We start from the raw sequence: 19,723 nt of genomic DNA on the forward strand, positions 1-19,723 counted from the left end.
AAAACAGGCAGGCAGTTTGATGAGGCGGCTCTCCTAACGAGGAGGGGAGGACGCTGGGCTGTTTGAAGATCAATGTAGGAGAAATCCAATTAGGCAAAAGAAAAGAGGGGAATTTGAAGCCACGTCGTTTCATATGCGCACACACAATCGAGGATGTTTCTGGGGGCGGCGTGTGCGAGAGGCATCCTTCAGGCTCAAACGCATCTGCTCCAAACTCAACAAGCTCTCCACCATAAAGAGATACAATCAACTCCAAACCAGGCAAGATTAAAAGGAAAATATTTCTGCACATGTGCATGTGAGGAAACAAAGAGACAGAAAATTCATGTTTGAGAGACAGTTCTACTCTAATCAGGAGCTGAAGTGACTAGTTGACGTGTGTTTGTGTGGGTCAACTAGTCTTGGATTCACGTGGCTTCAGTTCCACTTGTTCTACACATGGTGACAGCAAGAGAAAAATCCATCAACTCTGTCCCGTGGATGGAAGTGTGGAGTCATAAAAATGGAATTTACAGCATAATGCGAAATGTCACAGAATTTGGCAAGTTTTGGATGAATAAATCAAAAGTAGAGCTGTACACTAAATTAAACTAAACTAGTGGCTGTGAATATTACAGTGCAGAAAGACTGCTGATATGTGACCCTGGAGCACAAAACCAGTCTTAAGTCGCTGGGGTATATTTGTAGCAACAGCCAAAAATACATTGTATGGGTCAAAATTATAGATTTTTTCTTTTATGCCAAAAATCATTAGGATATTAAGATCATGTTCCATGAAGATATTTTGTAAATTTCCTACTGTAAATATATTAAAACTTAATTTTTGATTAGTAATATACATTGCTAAGAACTTCATTTGGACAACTTTAAGACTGGTTTTGTGGTCCATGGTCACATATATGAAGTCTGCATGTTCTGCGTGTCTCAGTGTGAAGGAGCGCCACAGTTTATCTACTACACATATTCAAGCTTGAAGCAATTGTGACAGAAATGCATTAGTATTGTACAGTACACTTCTCAAAGTATTGAAATAAAAATTATTAAAACTTTAATTTTTAAGGAATATCACAAATTTTCCTCCATGTTTCAATTTTAACAGTAAAACTCTGTTGTGCAACACTTTACAAGACCAAAAAAAAAAAAAGCATTTTTATGTTTAAAAAAAAGTTTGATGCCTTAATTTGATTACCATAGCTATTGATAATTAATTTGTATTAAATCATAAACAGACAACACGAAATGTCTGAAGGGGAAAAAAAAAAAAATATATAATTTTACAAAAAAAAAAAAAAAGCATTTTTATGTTTAAAAAAAAGTTTGATGCCTTAATTTGATTACCATAGCTATTGATAATTAATTTGTATTAAATCATAAACAGACAACACGAAATGTCTGAAGGGGAAAAAAAAAAAAATATATATATATATATATATATATATGATTAAATTGATGCTGGCCCACTCGAACACCAGCTCCTCCCAGTGGCTGAGAGAGGACAGCACAGCCAGCAGCTCGTCCCACAGCTCACGAGAGATAAACACGGTCAGGTTAGACCGCACCCACGCCACGAAAATCGTCTGCAAGTGACAGCAGCACACAATTCCACCACATCAAGCCATATCAACTACATCATCATACGCAACAATGACGATAAAAATGTACACAAGGTAAAATATTCTACCGCCATTAGAGTTTTATAAAAATTAAACAAAGACCTCATACAAAGACAGAAATTAAAGAATGTTAGCTTCATGTTCTAGCATTAAAATCATTCTTCAAATGTATTCAGTTACAGCAAAATACACACATTTTATTATACAGAAATATTTGTGATAGTTCTTGGGTGCACAAGAGCAGTTGATGGTCTTAATACAGTACATTACTTAAGCTCTCGGCAAAGAATTAGCAGCCAGGACCATATGATTGTAAACACCAAAATGACTTCATTAAAGTGAATGTAAAAGGACATACACTACAGTTTAAAAGTTTAGGACTGGTAAGATTTTTTTTAAAGAAGTTTCTTATGCACACCAAGACGGCATTCGTTTGATCAAAACTTTTCTAATTTTAATATAATTTAAAGTGTAATTCATTCTAGATATATTTATATAATAAGGATTTTTAATGAAAAATGTCGGAGGATTTCGATATTAGCCAAGAGGAGACTGGTTTTCCTTTGCTGTAAACAAAGCTTGGTTCTGGCGAGACTAGTGTAGCCGGTGAGGTGGTTATCAGTAGAGGCAGGCGAGGTAGTTTTTAAAGCAGGCACCAGGAGACGGGGTCCGATCTTTTGTGTGGAAGCGTGTTGTCTGGTAGCTTTTCGTGTAAAAGTGTAGTTTTAAAGTTTATTAAATTGTTTTATGTGTCATGATGATAACTGTAGCTCTAATGCATCTCTCACCCTGCTGTATAAGAAAATGTTTGTTTTCTAGAAAGACTCTATATAATAAATAGATAAATGTATATTGGGATCAAAGTGATGTAGGCCAAGAGGCATTGGACTATAAAGACTGGATGAAGAGGTTTTATAAAAAGAAAAATAGAAACCTTCTGCCTCTGGTTGTGCACTGTGTAGATAAATATGGCTTTAATGCATATGTTGAACTACACTGCAAAAGGGCCTCTTTTAGCTGTTATGTTGTGTATAATTAACGTTCAACAGGTTAGCTTTTTGTAGAATATGCTTGAACTAGGCTTGCTGCGATAGACGGTGTTTTCGGTTATACCGGTGTTAAGCCACAACACCGGTTACGTCATTTGCCTAACGCGGCACCGCCCCCCACCGTCGTTTTGATTTTTTTATAGTAACAAAAATCATTTAGCCTAGTTCAGTTAGAGGACAGACACTTTTAAAAACTAAACGCTCAATGCAGCGTGCCGAACCGTGCACCACGGAGCAGGAGTCAGATTTAAAGGAAATGCAAAGGCGCCTGTTTGGCAATATTTTAGATTTTGAAAAGCCTATTGACTGAAGTTTATTTTAAACATTCGTTTCTTATTTATTTGGTTCCACAGTGTTTGCTGATTTTCAGTTTTATATACCTATTTAAACTTTGTGTAGCCTAAGTAATTAGTTATTTTATTAGGCATATATGGTGTACTTTTATTCTTTTTGTTAATAAAAGTTCTGAGTTTGACCTTGTTGTTGCTTGAATTGAATCAATGCCGAATTGCCGCTAATTTGAAAGTGAAAATAAAATGCGCACGGCGCTTTTTCAAGCTATTTGAAAGCCAAGAAATCCGAGGAAAAGAGGGAAAACTCAAACGAACAATTGCTTAACGCCGAATTGCGGCAATTCAATTGCCGCTAATTTGAAAGTGAAAGTAAAATGCAAATAAAAGTTCTGAGTTTGACCTTGTTGTTGCTTGAATTGAGTCAACGCCGAATTGCGTCACTTTGAAAGTGAAAGTAAAATGTGCACGGCACTTTTACAAGCCATTTGAAAGCGAAGAAAAGAGGGGAAACTCAAACGAACTAACACCCCCCCCACCCCAACGGTGTTACCGGTATTACCGGTGTTGTCACACGTCGATTAACCAGTGGGAAAACTTCCTCACAGTCACAACCCTAGCTTGAACTTGATAATTGTAATTTTTTCTACCATCTAATAATTAGAACCCCTAATACGTAGCCTGTAAATAGTGTTTGCATCAGCCAGTTGAAGGTACAGTATGGTATGTGATGGTACCGCCTCCGCCTCATTTTGAGCCTGGAAAAACCCTGTGGTGTGTATGAAGCCATGGGTTGTTCATGTTGTACTCACTTTGAAGAGGATGCTGGCCAGGCTGTGGGCGAACGTGTCTTTTCTTTGGTTCTCCTGTGGTCTCTTCATCACTGCTTCTGTGATCCTCAGCAACACCTGCAGCAACTGCTCCCTAAAATAATATGACGCACACAATAAGCTGAATGTTTGTGAACAGCGGGTAAACCAGAACAGAGCTCTATACAGATTCAGTGTTATGTCGTGTGTGACTGACCAAGTCGGGCGGTTCATGTTTTGCTCCATAATAATGTGACGGTAGACGCTGAGCACAGCTCGGCACACATCCAGCTGGTTCTCCAACAGCTTGGGCACATCCTGACACGGCTCCAACAGGAACACGTTGGCAGAGTTTGTCAGGAACACCTGAGAACACATGAAACTATTCATTCTCAACTACACTGAACACAAAAGTTTGGAATAGCTCAGATTTTTTAACTTTCTTGTTGTGTTGAAATCCAGGTACTACTTTTGTGTTGTTTTTTTAATCGTAATAGTAGTATTTATTTTTATTTCTTTTACTTGATCCAAACTTTTGGAGGAACAGTTTCCGAAAAAAAAAAAAAATCTAATTAAAGCAGCACAATTATTTTCAACATAGATAATAATAAGAAATGTTTTGTGAGCAGATCAGCATATTAGAATGATTTCAGAAGGATCTGAAGGATTTAAAATATATTCAAATAGAAAACAGTTCCATTAAATTGTAATAATATTTCTGTTTAATGTTAAGCATGAGATGAGAGGGCTCGTGTGTTTGAGCACCTGCAGGGTGGGCTGGATGCCAGCTTTCACGTCCTGGTTCTGTTTTTCAGTCAGACAGCCTCTGCTGATGGCACTGCTGAAGGAGTAAGTGCGCCCCCAACTGGACGAGCGTTTATGCCCATGAGTCTCCAAGGCCTGAAGGGTTGACACAGAACAGGTGAGTGGGAATAACTTAATGTTGCAGCATGAACAGCATTTTTTGCATGACCATACCTGCACGTGTGCACTGTCCGTCTCAGATACGAGGTGCTCTTCCTCTCCATCTTCCTCCTGGCTTGTCGTCTCTGGCTCAGCCATGAAATTGGGTTTTTCCTGCAGAAACCACTTCCTGTAGACTTTGATCACCTTGCAAGTGGCTGAAGCTTCACAGGCCGGCAGCAGGAAAGCCTAAGTGATGATACAGTTCAAATGATATACACTCACACAATTTGTACAAGTTTCTTCTTCTATAACAGGGACTTTTGAACTGTTTGACATCAAGGACCCTCGCATAACATGTTGTAAAATGTAAAACAACATTTATACATATTGTTTCAAAGAAGAAAAAATAATTGTTCTTTGCGCTCTGAATTTTTCACTTGGCTTAATGTATGGGCCCAAATTTAAAAACCCCTAATCTGTAACACATATGTGAGATAAAACAGTTTGCTTTATGGATAAAATGCTAGAAAACATGCTGTTTAGATTGCATGTGACTACACTAGAATATATATGTTCTTTATTCTGATTCACATGAAAACTGTAATGACAAAATAATTCTTCTGAAATAGTTTAACATGACGGTTGGATTCTGGCCACAGGGTGGCAGCAAAAGACAGAGCATCTCAACAAAAGTTTCATTTTCTGATACAAATAATCAATTAATTGCTTAATTTAGATGTATGTGTCATACAGTGGCTCCAAGACGTGGCTGTGTGTGTATACATACTGATGTCAATACTGGTCAAATCTACATACTGAAAAATATGTTAAATAATGTTCCGTTTTCCTTTCCTGTGACTGGGTAGCCCAGACAACATCCAATGCCAGATACAGTTTTTCTAACCAAAATACCAATAATAACCAGGGGGGGAGGGGGGGATATATGCATGATGCAGGACTTTAAACAAGCTTGAAATACACCAGGACTCTTATTTTGAAAATGTCTACAGTTCACTACTTCCAGCTGTTCATTCAAACAGATGAGGGAGGTAAAATATGCACTCTTAACACAGTCTGCAACATATACTGTACACACCATTCAGTAAACACACATTGTTCATCAATAGTTGATCATAAATAATCTATTGGCATAAATGCGTGGTGTTTATTGATTGTGAACTGCTCTGAAACCATGAGCCTTTTGACTTTAAACGTGCAGGGCTCATATTTATTTGATTAAATCATAGCCCTTTGAAGTTTAATAATAACATTAGGCTGTATTGTGATTTCTGCTTTTCCATCCTCAAACGTAAGACCTCTTACAATGATAATTAAGACATTTGTGATATAGCACAGCATGACGTACAGTATGCATAATACGCATTTCATTGTGAGGCAGCAAACAAATATTCATTAGACTCACTGTATCTCTAACCAAGTAGAACATGTCTAAAAATATGCAAACGTAAGATGACATGATGTAAGCTACAGACTGGAGCACTCAGTCTCTGACCTGATGGAAGACCTCGTTGACGAAATTGACGTTGTCTCGTGTGGAGAGCAGGATGGACTGCACCATGTCGTAGACGGCGCGATGCTCCTCCTCGATGCTACACAGACTGGAGTTACTGCCCCTGCGATCTGACAGCGTGCTGCTGTTTGAGTGATTCTTCTCCTGTTCCACAGGACCGTTGGGCTCAGAGTCTGCGCTCTTCTCCTGACTGATCCCGCCCGCAGTCACAGTCTGAACACAAACACAGGGAGACGAAAGAGCTTTCTTGCATTAACCAAATTCCTACAGTTTATAGTAGTGATATTTACTAAGAATTACTAAGACTTCACCTAAATAAAATAAAATAATAAAATTATGTGGAAAAGTGTCTACACTCCTTGGGAAAACACATACTTAAATGAAGATAAATAAATAAATACATGCACAAACAAACAATTTTGCACAGAGTTTGTGAGGCAATAGTTGTAATGCAACATGTTACATAATCTAATACATGAGATCACATTTGAGATGCAGAAAATAGATATAGATATATATATATATAGAGTGCTTATGTGCTTATATTAGCCAAAAGCCTTTCTTAGATGTACAGTACAGTATTATAAGAACAATGTTTTCTGCACACTGTATACTGTAAGTGCATGGCAAAAAAAAAAAAAATGCATGAATGCATGTTTTTGCATCTGTGCTTTTTAAAAACAAAGCTTGTAAAACTAACTAAATGAATGAATGAATGATATATGCAACCTATATGTTTCTTTATCACAACAAATGTGAAATTACTCAAAATTACAAAATATTATTGTTAGGGGGTTGACAGCCAGTGGCATGGAAAAGTAACGCTTGGAAATTCTGCTTTTGTTTTTGAAACAGCATTAGGGTGAGTACATGATGACAGAAATTTCAATTTGGCTTTATTGTTCCTATAATGAATTTGCCAAACGAGTTTCAATTAAGAAAAATTATATTTCCAGTTAATGAGTATGCTGTCTCAGAAGATATGTGTCCATGTAGCTACTGTAGTTGACAGTGAGACAGTGGTTCTCTGATCCTCCCACCTGGATGATCTTAGGAAGGACCTCTCCTCCGTTCTTAGAGCTGCTCGTGGCCGAGTTCACATACTTCTTCTCCAGGAAGAAGTTAACGAGCCATGTGATGAAGGCCACACGGGGAGCCAGATACTGATCCCTAGTGCAGTATGTGCTCTCACTGTTACGTGTCACGGGGACGTAGAGGGGCTTTGGTCTGTGAATGGGAAGATCTGAGAGAGAGAGGAAAGGAAATACAAATAAAAAATAACAGCATTGTTTTCCATTGATTACCTAGACTGTTTCATAATGAACCAAAATATTTTTACATAATAAGTTTGAGCCATTGCTTTGGCACAGCATCTGTCAATCGATATAAAATTAAAACTGCGATATTGGCATAGTGCGTTTATCAAGCTGCGTGTTTTTAGAGTGAAGCGCAGCACTGTGTTCATTTACATCTGAACACTTCACGATCTGCTGTTTTCAGCATCTCAGACGGGCTTGGTTCACTGTGAATGCGGTTAACTACACATTTAAGTGTCCTCTGAGATTAACATGCATTCTGAAACACACTGTGTGGCAGTTATGCTTTATTTTTACAATACCATAATTCCAAACAGACCAGATCATTACACAGTCTCACCTGCTAGCCAACACTACCACAGGATAATTCATCACTAATAGTGCTTTTATGTATTGTACTGTTTGTTTTGCTGGTCGATATGACAGCAGCCTTGGACTTCATTTTGACAGCCATCCGTGTGAATGCAGCATCACACAATAGAAATGTTTCCGGCTACAACTGCTACTGAAGAAATGGCCTATTTACAAGTGTATCTGTAAAATACCTCACTTTATGATAGAATGATGAAACATTCCCCAAACTGTTTGATAAAACACCCCTCACATCATCTTCCCTAGTTTTTTTGCATCCTGTTCCAGTTCATTTTCTTGTCATTGTGTTAAGCTTGACCAGAACCTATTTTCCAAAGTCTGGTATATGTTTTTAAAGAAATATTTCTTTAAACTGCAATAAACTCAACTCAGTTATATTTAAGTGTTATCAGAGAGATTGGATGTGAACGCTATATGTGATATACACTGAATCATTATTCATTATAATTTAGTCTTTTGGCTGGTTCTTTATAAACAACCAAACAAAATGTGAGCTGCTAAAATAAGGTTTAGAGAGAAACATTTCTTGTCTCAAACTCACCTAACTGTGGGTTGTAGAGGTTGGTTTGTTTCGTGAAAGAGGGGAAGAGGTGAGGCAGGTAGTACTTCTTGAACAGGGAAAAGAGAAATCTGAAGCCCATGTCCTGGCTCTCTTTGTTTTTCCAGTCCAAGCTGGATGCCTGTGGGAGTAAAAAAAAAAATCTGATTCAAATTACATCACAACAATTCAGTTATGAGCAACATGCAGACTTCAGAAAGAAACAAAGCAGGCCACAAGCATTATCAGCCAAACACTGATAAGAGCAGCTGTGTCTCACCTGGAGAACCATGACCTTGAGCACAATCTGGAGGACAGAGCAGGTGTGGTCTTCTGCCACCTTCTCTCCGGGAACCGCAGGCACCAGCGGGGTGATCTCCTCTGGCACAATCTTGGCTACAAAACCACAAACACGGAGTCTGAATATACTCAAAAACATCTGAAAGGTGAGGTGTGTAATACATGATTCAGAAAGCAAAACTTGTCATCACAACCCTAGGGTCTTCTGGATGGTTTCTATTCTGTTCTATAGATCAGAGGTTCTCAACTTCTTTGACTGCAAATGGCCAAACTTTTAAAGACAATATTCAATAGGTCCCCAAAAATATAACTAGTACTTCTGCTATAATAACAAAGTTTCTTATTTTCACCCATTTTTATTTTATTTTTATGTAATGTAATGTATGTTTGAGTTTACACTTTTTATGAGCAATGCATTTACATGACTTTTCTAGTCTTTTGTGATTATGGGATTTTTTCTTCTTTTCCAAAAAAGAAAAACCGAGGATCTTGCACACTTTTCAATCCACATGTAACATGATTCCAAGTTACATAGAAATTCTTCCAAAGAGGACAATGAGGAAAGTCCTCCGCGAATGAAGCGTTTGTTGTGGGTTTTAAATGCACAAAGCACTTTATTTTGTGCACATGAATTAATAAAAGAAGATTGCTAGTATCTCTGCATGTAATCTTTTTTTTTTTTTTTTTGGATATGCAACAAATTACTTCCAAATAATGAGTTTCTATATATTTTTTATTTTTTTACTCAAAGATAACAATTTCTACCCAGCTTGACATAACTACAAGAAACTATATTTATGTACATTTAAGAAATTAGATACTCTATATAGAAGTTTTCTAGGTCTAGAAATTACACATTTCAAATTTACTTATATTTAGTTTTTCCAAAAGCGTGACAATTCTGGTTCTAAAATAATACTGTTGTTGAGAAAATAATGGAAATAAAAAATATGGTGTCAGCTTAAATTTGGATTTTTTTTGTATTAATTTATGTTTGTTTTATCTTATTTTTAATGATTTTAAGCCATCTCAAGGCACCTTTGGAAGTTTGATGAGGCCTCCAAGTGGGTCCCCCTGCTTGAGAACCACTGCTCTAAATATCTCAGTGTATGTCTACTTATTCAAATTCTAATACATGTTCAAATTCTAATCTTAAGTATGAGCAACAGAAATCGTGATGCACAACACACGACCAGTTGAACCAGATGTTCAAAGCATTCAAACAAACAGCGGCACAGTCTGTTACAGTGTGCACTATTATGTTTAAGAGTCTAAATATACATCTAAATATATAAATATACATTGCTTCTACTTTAAAGTCATCTATGTATAGTAAACTGGGATAATATTTTCACATCCAACAAATGACACTCTTCACCTTTCAAAAAAAAAAAAAAGTGTATTTTAATAATTAGATCTGCATCCTGCTTATTTTTACCACATGGATTGTGTCAGCTCGAAGCGCCGTGCCACAATATTCCTGCCACTACTGTCTTTGTCATTGCAGAAGGCTGAACAGCCTTCAGTGTGAATAGCCTATGTGTTGCACTAATGAAATCTATTCAGACATAAAGCACGTCAGCACAGACAGAAAGGAATATTCACTGATTTTAAATACATATGAACACATCCACAGTGCTTGAAATGAATGGGTCATTACTGGTTCAAGGGCATCAATAAAATCTATTCCAAGAGGAAACATCAAGGGAAATCGTTCCTTTCAGCATTTAACAGACTCTGACCTCCTTTTCTGAGGATGCTGTGCCGCCATTTGATTATTACACTCTAATACTAGATTTAAAGTGCCTCTGTGCTACAAGAGCATTAATTGGCCATCTTTAAAAATTACATTCCCAGACAGACACTACACAGTAAATGGTGAGGGATGAAATGAATGAAGGGCGAAACTGTGAACACTGAATAATACGAGGGTTACTGGGAACTTCAGGTAAGACAGAGTGCATGTACAGCATTCACACTGAGTTCAGCTGATTCGTCCAGGTTAGAGGTCTGCGCGGGACTATATTTTTACCGCTCCCGCAAGGTTTTATTCCGCACCCACCCGCCCCAGCTATATATTCACTATTTGTTCACCCGCTGTCCGCTTAGAATAATTTTCTTCCCGACCCGACCATTCCCGCTAAATTTAGATCTCATTTCCAGAATCTCACATTTAAATTTCCGCTACTGAAAGAAAGAGAGATAGGCTAACAAATAAAAGTGTAGTCTGCACAAAATTGTATGTTATTTTATTCGTCTTGTCAAGAGTCTTGAATTTATTGACTTTGACTTGAATTTATATGAATTATCTTAAGACACAAAATTCGTTTAATATTTTATGCAACACAGTAAGAAAAAAGTGTCCGAGAAAATAAAAATGTTGTACAAAAATTGTTTTAATATTTTATGCAACACAGTAGGAAAAAAAGTGTTTAAAAAAAAAGTGTCAGAGAAAATAAAAATGTTGTACAAAAATTGTGTTTTATTCGTCTTGTCAGGATACAATCCGTTTAACATTTACAACACAATAAGAAAAAGTGTCGCAGAGAGAAAAAAAAAATACAAATGTAGGTTGTACAAAAATAGCCTATTAGCTATTTTTATTCGTCTTGTCAAAATACTAAATTAGTTTGACATTTTTCTGTTAACACAGTAGGAAAAGTGTCGCAGAGAAAAATTCATAAATACGACATCTGTCATTTAAAATTATAGGTTAAGCAAAATATAAACAAAACCTAGTTGAACGTCCTACAAGAACAGCACATCCACACTTTGCTCCATCCTTATTCTGCTGTCACTCATCGACACAACCTGCCTAAAAGTCCTGCGAAATTCCTGCCTCATGTTGTCATCCCCAGCAGTCGTCGCCTTACCAATGCTGAAAAATAACAGTCTCAGCTTCAGACAACAAGCTCATGGAAAGTTTGTATTTTAGTACTTCCGGTACCATCCGGTTCCATTTAGCTTTTTGCTTCGGCCAACTGTAATTAGGCTTCAAAATTCACAAAGTTGTGAAGATTATCATGATGAACAAAACATCTAAATATCATAAACTTTTGTTGGTCACAGAGCTTATTTTCTGCAATAATCCAAATGCCAATGGAAAATCCTATTTTTGCCCAACAAAATACATAATTACAGTGCTCTATATATTTAATAAAAAAGCAAGCTCTGATATGATGAGACATGACTGCCCTATTTTCTGAATGAGTTATCGGTTTTGACACAACATTGTATCACCGTGACATTAATGATTTCATATTTTATCATGTAAAACAAAATGCAAAACGTAAAAATAAATAAATAAAGCAGTGAATTTTTTTAGCCAGAATAAGATGATTGTGTACTTTATGTAGATAGTCTATAGGCTAGGAATAAAATATGTCTTTAACTACAACATACAGTACCTATGTCAATAAATAAATAGATAAAGGAATAAAATAATAAAATAATAAAAAATAATAAAATACAAAAATACAAAAAATATAAATTAGTAATAATAATAACAATAATAATTGTTGGGAACAATGTACTTTTTATGTTGATGTTATACTGCAAAGCAAGGTAAAACACTATATTTTAGTGTCCTTGTACTAACTGTACATTATGAATAATTACAAGCAACTAACCCTAAACCAAACCCTAACCCTATAGTAAGTAATGTTGTTAACTAAGATTAATATTACTCTTTCCATATTTATATAATTACATTACAACAAAAACACCTTAAAATAAAGTGCAACCCCAAACCCTTCTGCTGTTATTGAAGTGGGATACGGGTAAGGACAGGGACATGTTAGGTTTTAAGCTTGGGTTACGGGGTAGGGTCAACAGCGTAAATATAGATGTAATTACAGAAATTAATTACTATATTGTAATTACAATTAAAATATTGTAATTGCATGCAGGTTATTTCTAAAAATATTTCTACAATGTAAAAATATGTATGTACACAATTAAGTGCATTGTATCAAATGATTCATTTAAATGTTAGTACATAGTAGTTAAAGTCACTTCATATACAGTGGGTCCCAGATTAGTTGTGCATGTGAACGAGTGTGCATGTTTGTTACCATCGGGCGGGTTGGAAAAGGGGTTGTATATGATGGTGTCCAGTGTGCAGGGTCCTCTGGATGAGGGTACAGCAGGGAATCCTGGGATCAGACAGGCGAAGATGAGGAGCTGTTCTTCGGCACAGTTACTCTGCAGAGCCTGCAGCCAGAGCAGGAACAGACGCATGCCCTCACAGCGGATCTGCACACACAAACACAACACCCCTTCCTGCATTCATCACAACAGATGTGTACATCATCATTTGAAGGTCTTCTGGTTCATTAATTGTCTTACCTTGAAAGAGTTTCCAGTGTGCAAAAGTTTTTTGAGTATAGAACCTATAAAAGAAAAGAGTTTAAAATACACAGTCAATAACAGACTTGATCATTACACTGCTTTGTGATGCACAAACCTAAATGTAATTAAAAACAAGAGCCCGACCGATATATCGTTTTGCTGATATTATCGGCCGATATGAGCCTGTTGCCGTTTTTTTTACTTAGTTTGTCCAGCAGAGCGCGCTCCATTGTTTGCTACTGGCGACCTGGATGAAACGCTTTGAAGCTTAAATCTAAGGAAAAGCATTGAAACTTTGAACGGCCATATCTCCTTAACGGCGCAGCGAATCCGCACCAAATTCGGGGGATCCTTTCAGCTCGAGGAACCCTCTCGAACCGAGTGTACGTCTAGAGGCCCGCTTTCGAATGAGACCACCCCCGCATCGATAGCCCCTGGGGTTTGGGAATTACGGGTGGTTAAATTTGCGGTCCGGCGCCGACCGATCAAGCGATGCCGGGGGGCTACCGATGCGCGGAGGGTGGCATTTGAGAGGGCTCCTCAAGCTGAACGGATCCCCCGAATTTGGTGGAGATCCACCGGCGCGTTCGCGAGATAGTGACACCAGTCAACACTTTCACTTCAGTAAGGAGGTCTCTTGTTCAAGGCAGCAGCATTCAAGTGTTGTCTTATTCGACCGTATGTGCCCTGCGAAGTGGACTTCACATGAAATTCCGCCATGATTCCAGTTCCAAGGGAACGTACACATTACATTCAATGGGCATTAAAGTGCGCGAGAAGTGAATCTATATTGTATTTATTTACAGAGGTATATTATGTCACTAGGCATGGGCCGGTATGAGATTCTGACGGTATGATAACCTTAGATAAAAATATCACGGTTTCACGGTATCACGGTATTGCGATTACAGCTCTAAAATATTAAAATAATGTTTGCGATTACAGCTCTAAAATATTAAAATAATGTTATTTTTAAATGTCTGGGTAAAAAAACAACTTTTTTTTCCCCACTGAACACATTTTATTTTTAAGAAACATATAGAACATTTTGGAACAGTAAACATGTCAGGCTAAATAATTAGAATAAATAATTATATTCTTCTTAATTAAATGCAGTCACTTAAGTGAGCCTAAACCTGCAGCTCAACAATAATCAGAACATAAATAAATTATTTTCTGTAAAAAAAAAAATCCCTATAAATGAAAAAAATGCAGTCACTTAAGTGAGCCTAAACCTGCAGCTCAATAATCAAAAATATAATCAAAACATAATTTCTGTAAAAAATAAAATAAAAAAATTAATAAAAAATGCAGTCATTAAACCTGCAGCTCAACAAGGTTTTTGGAGACATGCTCGCTTTCTACACATTAAGTTTGTAGCTATGGTTTGGAGCGGTGAGGTACGAGGATGTGTGCACATACACACAAGGAAAGAGAGAGCGCGAGTGTCACACACACACACACACACACACACACACACACACACACATGCGCGCGCGCGCAGTCTCTCCGTACAACACTCAAACAGTGGCAAAGTATTTTTATTTTTATTTTTTTAAATGCGTGATTTTGAACAGATGTAAACAATGGCAGGAGGCTTAAAAGTATAGACGTGATACCAGCTAAATTTAATTATTGTACTAAATCACAGAAAAGTAGGCTACAGTACGTACTTTAGACTGCTATTCCTCACTCGGTGAAGTAACGTGATGGAGGAAACTAGTTGACATTAGCTAGTTAATTAGCCATGTTATCTGCCTCGGTAGCAAGCCAAAAAATGTATTTATTTAAACACTGAAACAAACGACGGGTGGGTCTCTGTCTTGATCGGGGGTGAAAGATGACACAGATATATAGTTTATGTTCGACTCGGAAGTATTTATTTAGCTATCGGAGCTAAAACGTCATCTGTATGGAACATCATTGTGTACGGAACATGGTTAGTCTACGTTACCCGAAAAATTCCCATACGACAGACTTCGTCTTTTTCGACGGGGAAAAAAGTTCCTTCGGCCATCCTACACACAGGTGACTCCGCTCGCCCGATATATTGATATCGGCCTTTTTTACTCCCTAATATCGGTATTGTATCGGCCCCAAAAAAAACATATCGTTCGGGCTCTATTAAAAACGTTACTATTGACTATGATGAAGTGATCTGAAGGCTGACACCAGCTGCTGAACGAGGACTTGCATCAGTATGAGTCATTTTATTTTATATCATGCTAAAAGTATAGCTCATTTTCACTGTATAGTTTTTTTTGCTGTGAATTCAACCCTAAAATGTTTTATATATTACACAACTCTAGACTTAATCTGACTTTACTTAAAAAAAAAAAAAAAGCCACAACAGTGTCTAATAATATTTGCTATGGTGTCCCATGTACCTGTATAGAGTGCAATGATCTTGTGAAAATGTATTTTTAATGATAACTTATACAATTTTAAGACAGACCTACTGTGAGCTGCTAGGTTGTTAAAGGGGTCATATGATGCTATTTTAAAGATCATTATTTTGTGTATTTGGTGTAACAGAATATGTTGACATGCTTTAATGTTAAAAAAACACATTATTTTTCAAATACTGTACATTATTGTACGTCCTCTATGCGATCTTCTTTTATGCACCAAGAGCTTGTAACACTCCAAAGAGAAAGGAAAACTTGAAATCGCATCATATGACCCCTTTGATATTTGCTTCTGTTAAAGCCATCAGTGCATTATTTCAACTTTTTTTTTATAATCAAAAAGAATGCATAATACAGTCAGTCTTCCTAAATTCTAAAACTAAAACTAATTTTTATATAAAAATCCATATTTTGCAACAAATGATTGTTGGGAATAATAGTCCCAGAATCAATGTTGCTGAAAAAGTGGTCAAAAACTGTTATGCCGTATTCACCCTGTTGTCGTATAAAGGCTCCAAAAAAAGAAGGTCCATCTGTTGAATTGTATATTGATATGCCAGTTGTGGCATTGCTTGGCAATTGTAAACAACACTCAGTCACACAGTATCTACAGTACACTGGAGGATCAGACTCGCCTTACAATCAAAAGGAACTACTTCAACACGGTCTGGAACTGGACTGAATCTATTAAAAAGCCAAGCTATGTTCTAATACTTTAGCTGACAGAGAGAGGATTGCGAGTGTAAGAAAATAATTGCCCAGCAAAGACAAATAACAGAAATCAATAACAATAATCTTAGATACTGTTGCATCAATTTTTGCTTGAATTCCCTTTAGGGATCTGTCTGTCTGTCTGTCTGTCGGTCTCTATGCGCAGGGCTCTAATTGAGGTTATTGCCTCCTTAGAGGCTCTTTCTGTAAGGAAGACTGAAACAATGAGACGCATAATTTCATTTAGTAATTTGCATTTCAAATGAAGCCTCTCATTTATTAGCCTCCTGCTCTCTCTCTCTCTCTGTAGCTAATTATTTTCTCTGAGAAAGTATTAAACCAGGTTACACTGACTCTCTCGAGTCTCTCCTGAACCTGCTTTAACAGCAGAACTCTCACAGACTGACTCATAAATAATAACGCACATGAGCAATATCGCTCGAGTACGAGAGTGATATTGCGTTTATACAACAGTTCGACGGAACATGTGGCTAGACGTTTCTTTTTATATTAACGAACGTACTCTACGATTAGCTCAGTGAACAATTAAAAAAAAAACATAGACCCGGCTAGAACAAGCGGAGTGATACAAAATTGTGAAAGGGCGTTCCTGTAGCGATACCAGTACAATATCTCACGGTTCTCAACCAATCAGATTTGAGAACCAGAACGAACTGTTGTATAAAAAGAAAGAGTGATACTGTAAACAGTATTTCAATTTCAGCAGATAAAATGTGTGGCATGGACCACGTCAGTGTAACAAGTGGTCTGAGCAGCACTTTACCTATACTGTGAAACTGCCATCGACTGTTGATTTTCTCAGGTAGAAGTTGCAGAATTTTCTGAAAGGAAAAATAAGGACACACAGTGAATACGTTAAACTAATAACATACAATTCAAGAGCTCAATGTCAGTCATTTTTCACCCAATAATAGTAAACTGGTGCAAAAAAAAAAAAAACATGCCAATTGCTAAGTTTGTATGATATTCTCTTCTGTCTCAGGCTACGTTTACACGACAACAATGTAGTCAAAAACGGAAAAGTTTTTCCCTTGCGTTTTTAAAAAGTTTCACGTATACACGACAACGTTTTCAAAACGATTCGTGTTTACACATATCCGCGAAAATGGCCAAAAACGCTGTATTACGTATGCCAGGTCAGTAGGTGGCACTGTTACCTTGTTAGTAAACAGTACCTGTAGGAAAGTGACGATTATATGTTGTATATGATGCGTCTCCGCTAGGGCTGCTCAAACTCTTAAACAGCAACAACTGTACCATGTACTCCGCCATTGTTGTGTATGTTTGTTCGCGTTTGCCTTTAAAATCAACACATACTGCGCATGTCTACATACCTAACACGTACTACCCACGCGCATGACGTCACCGTTTTCAAAGATTCCCGTTTTGGGTGTTTACACGGAAACGATAACAGTGGCGTTTTCAAAAATATGCGCTTTCAGTCCCCAAAACACCATTGTCGTGTAAACGAACAGGCAAAACGCATAAAAAGTTTCCCATTTTTGGCTGAAAATGTTGTCGTGTAAACGGCCCCTCAGGTTCCTCATTTAATGTACAATGTGCAAGTCCACGGTTTTATTGTTCACCAGGCCAAAACACAAACTTTGCTCACAGAGAAGTAAAGTAAACCTTTTATTTATCGTTCATGTTTTGCTGCCCACTAGAGGTATGTGATATGTATCATATGATATAGTTACGTAACATCACTTAAGCAAGTGTGCCGTTTTCCTGATTATGAACATGCAAATGTGATACTGATTTTTTACAAAAGTTTAATATTGAGAGTTACATTTGAGACTTTTTTGACTTAAGTTCCAAAACTTAAGTCTTAAACAAATGGCTCCAAACAAGGAACTTATTTTTTGTGCTTCTTAGAACAATACACAGCAGTTTTGTTCCTGAATAAATGAATGAGTTTATGAACAAATTAGAATGAATGAATGAATGAATGAGTGACTCAATGATTAAAACTCGCTGCCACCTACTGCTGATTTTAGACACCATATCATTAGTGTCTATTTACAGACAGTAAGACGTGTCCCTGTTAAGTAGGGCTGTGCGATTAATCGAAATTGAATCGAAATCGCGATTTGAGATGTTGCGATTTCTTAATCGCAAAGCCTGCAATATGGACGCGATATTACTCTGTTCCAGAGCATATGCATGACTGCCAGCCTTGAGTTGCAGTCTTACTAACCAATAGAGTGAGCGCACCTCCGTTCTCCCCAATCAGCACTGCTCTAGCCAACTGCGTAAACACCCACCATTAGATGGCAACCAATAGAACAACAGTAATTCCTATTGGAATAATGCCCAAAACAAAAAGGAATTTTGTAATGGTTTAATGGAAACTATAAGAATTTCTGTGATAGTTTCTATTGTTTTTTTCAGTAGGGTAATGACACCCATACTGTGCTGCACATTATTGGCAATATTGAGCTGAAGCTTGACTTTGCAAATTTAAAATCGCAAATCAAATCGCAATCGCAATATCTGTCAAAAAAAATCGCAATTTGATATTTTCCCCCAAATCGCACAGCCCTACTGTTAAGCGATACATACAGAGACAGGTGGGTTAAGATTCACACTAATGGACAACGATAATGTCATCAGTGGCAGTGCATTATGAGTAATGCTATTATAAGACACTCAACCAAAGAACAGCAACATGGGATCAAGTCTGTCACCACAACTCAAAGAGTGGCATCCGTGACACTCTACAAGAAGAGGACACCATAATGTCACCATAATCTCACGTGCTACGCGACAGCCGTCACTCAAGGTGTTAACATGTCATTCTCATTTACTTCCTGTGTTGATGTGGAACGTGATGACACATGAGTATGAGAGCTTTCAAGCACCTCTGTATTGATCTTCAGTTTGTGGAAGGACAGCTCTGGATTACGGCCTGTCATTGTCGTGAGGAAACTGACAAATAACTGGAGCTGATATCCAGTGGCGGGATCTGTTTAAGCCTGCACACTTGGGGATCGCAGAAGAAGCCTGAGGTTTCGGTAATGCTTCTTGCGGCGGTAACAGAAAGCGCTCCCCTGCCGTGCTGCAGCGGTGTCTGGGATGGCGGATTTGAGAAGGGTGGCGTGGAGTTTGCGAGCCGCTGCCGGTTGCCAGAGTCTGTGCTAATCTGCGGCAGCTCTCTAAGCATAAGGATGAAGCATTACCACAGGCTTTTCTGCATCGCCGTTATCCACACTCAGCGTGCTTACCACATGGTGAGCATGACTGAGAATACACCAGCCATGGAGTGATGGGCCTGAACCCCTCTTGGATTTACAGCTTCCACATGTCACCGCAACTTCTGAAGCAGCTCATTTGAGAGGAAACTCCTGGTCACTGTAACACCTGATAAGTACACCAAAATGTAACACCAACATTCCGTCTGCAGTACCTGGAGCACCAAGTACAGACTCGAGTGCTGTTGGGGATGACGTATTTTTGTAGGCAGAAACCCGAAACTAATTTTGCACTGTTAGTTCTATCGTCTCGAAATC

The 19,723-nt window shown here is 37.6% G+C and overlaps 1 protein-coding gene across 1 annotated transcript in view; it reads right to left on the reverse strand.

Annotated features, from left to right (window-relative positions):
• Positions 1-1,453: 1,453 nt before the first annotated feature.
• LOC107737273 (ral GTPase-activating protein subunit alpha-2-like) overlaps positions 1,454-19,723 on the reverse strand; it is a gene marked incomplete at its 3' end in the record, with an annotated part of 98,327 nt that continues 80,057 nt past the window's right edge. The window contains exons 4-15 of the mRNA XM_016548740.1: positions 16,978-17,035; positions 13,072-13,115; positions 12,798-12,978; positions 8,705-8,820; positions 8,428-8,566; positions 7,239-7,441; positions 6,181-6,411; positions 4,740-4,913; positions 4,527-4,661; positions 3,979-4,127; positions 3,765-3,876; positions 1,454-1,577 (exon numbers count right to left, since the gene is read on the reverse strand). Of these exons, the coding sequence (XP_016404226.1) occupies positions 1,454-1,577; positions 3,765-3,876; positions 3,979-4,127; positions 4,527-4,661; positions 4,740-4,913; positions 6,181-6,411; positions 7,239-7,441; positions 8,428-8,566; positions 8,705-8,820; positions 12,798-12,978; positions 13,072-13,115; positions 16,978-17,035 (1,666 nt within the window). The remainder of the gene's footprint in view (positions 1,578-3,764; positions 3,877-3,978; positions 4,128-4,526; positions 4,662-4,739; positions 4,914-6,180; positions 6,412-7,238; positions 7,442-8,427; positions 8,567-8,704; positions 8,821-12,797; positions 12,979-13,071; positions 13,116-16,977; positions 17,036-19,723) is intronic.

This window comes from Sinocyclocheilus rhinocerous, unplaced genomic scaffold (assembly GCF_001515625.1).
Source record: "Sinocyclocheilus rhinocerous isolate Xijiao unplaced genomic scaffold, SAMN03320098_v1.1 scaffold1636, whole genome shotgun sequence".
NCBI lineage: Eukaryota > Metazoa > Chordata > Actinopteri > Cypriniformes > Cyprinidae > Sinocyclocheilus > Sinocyclocheilus rhinocerous.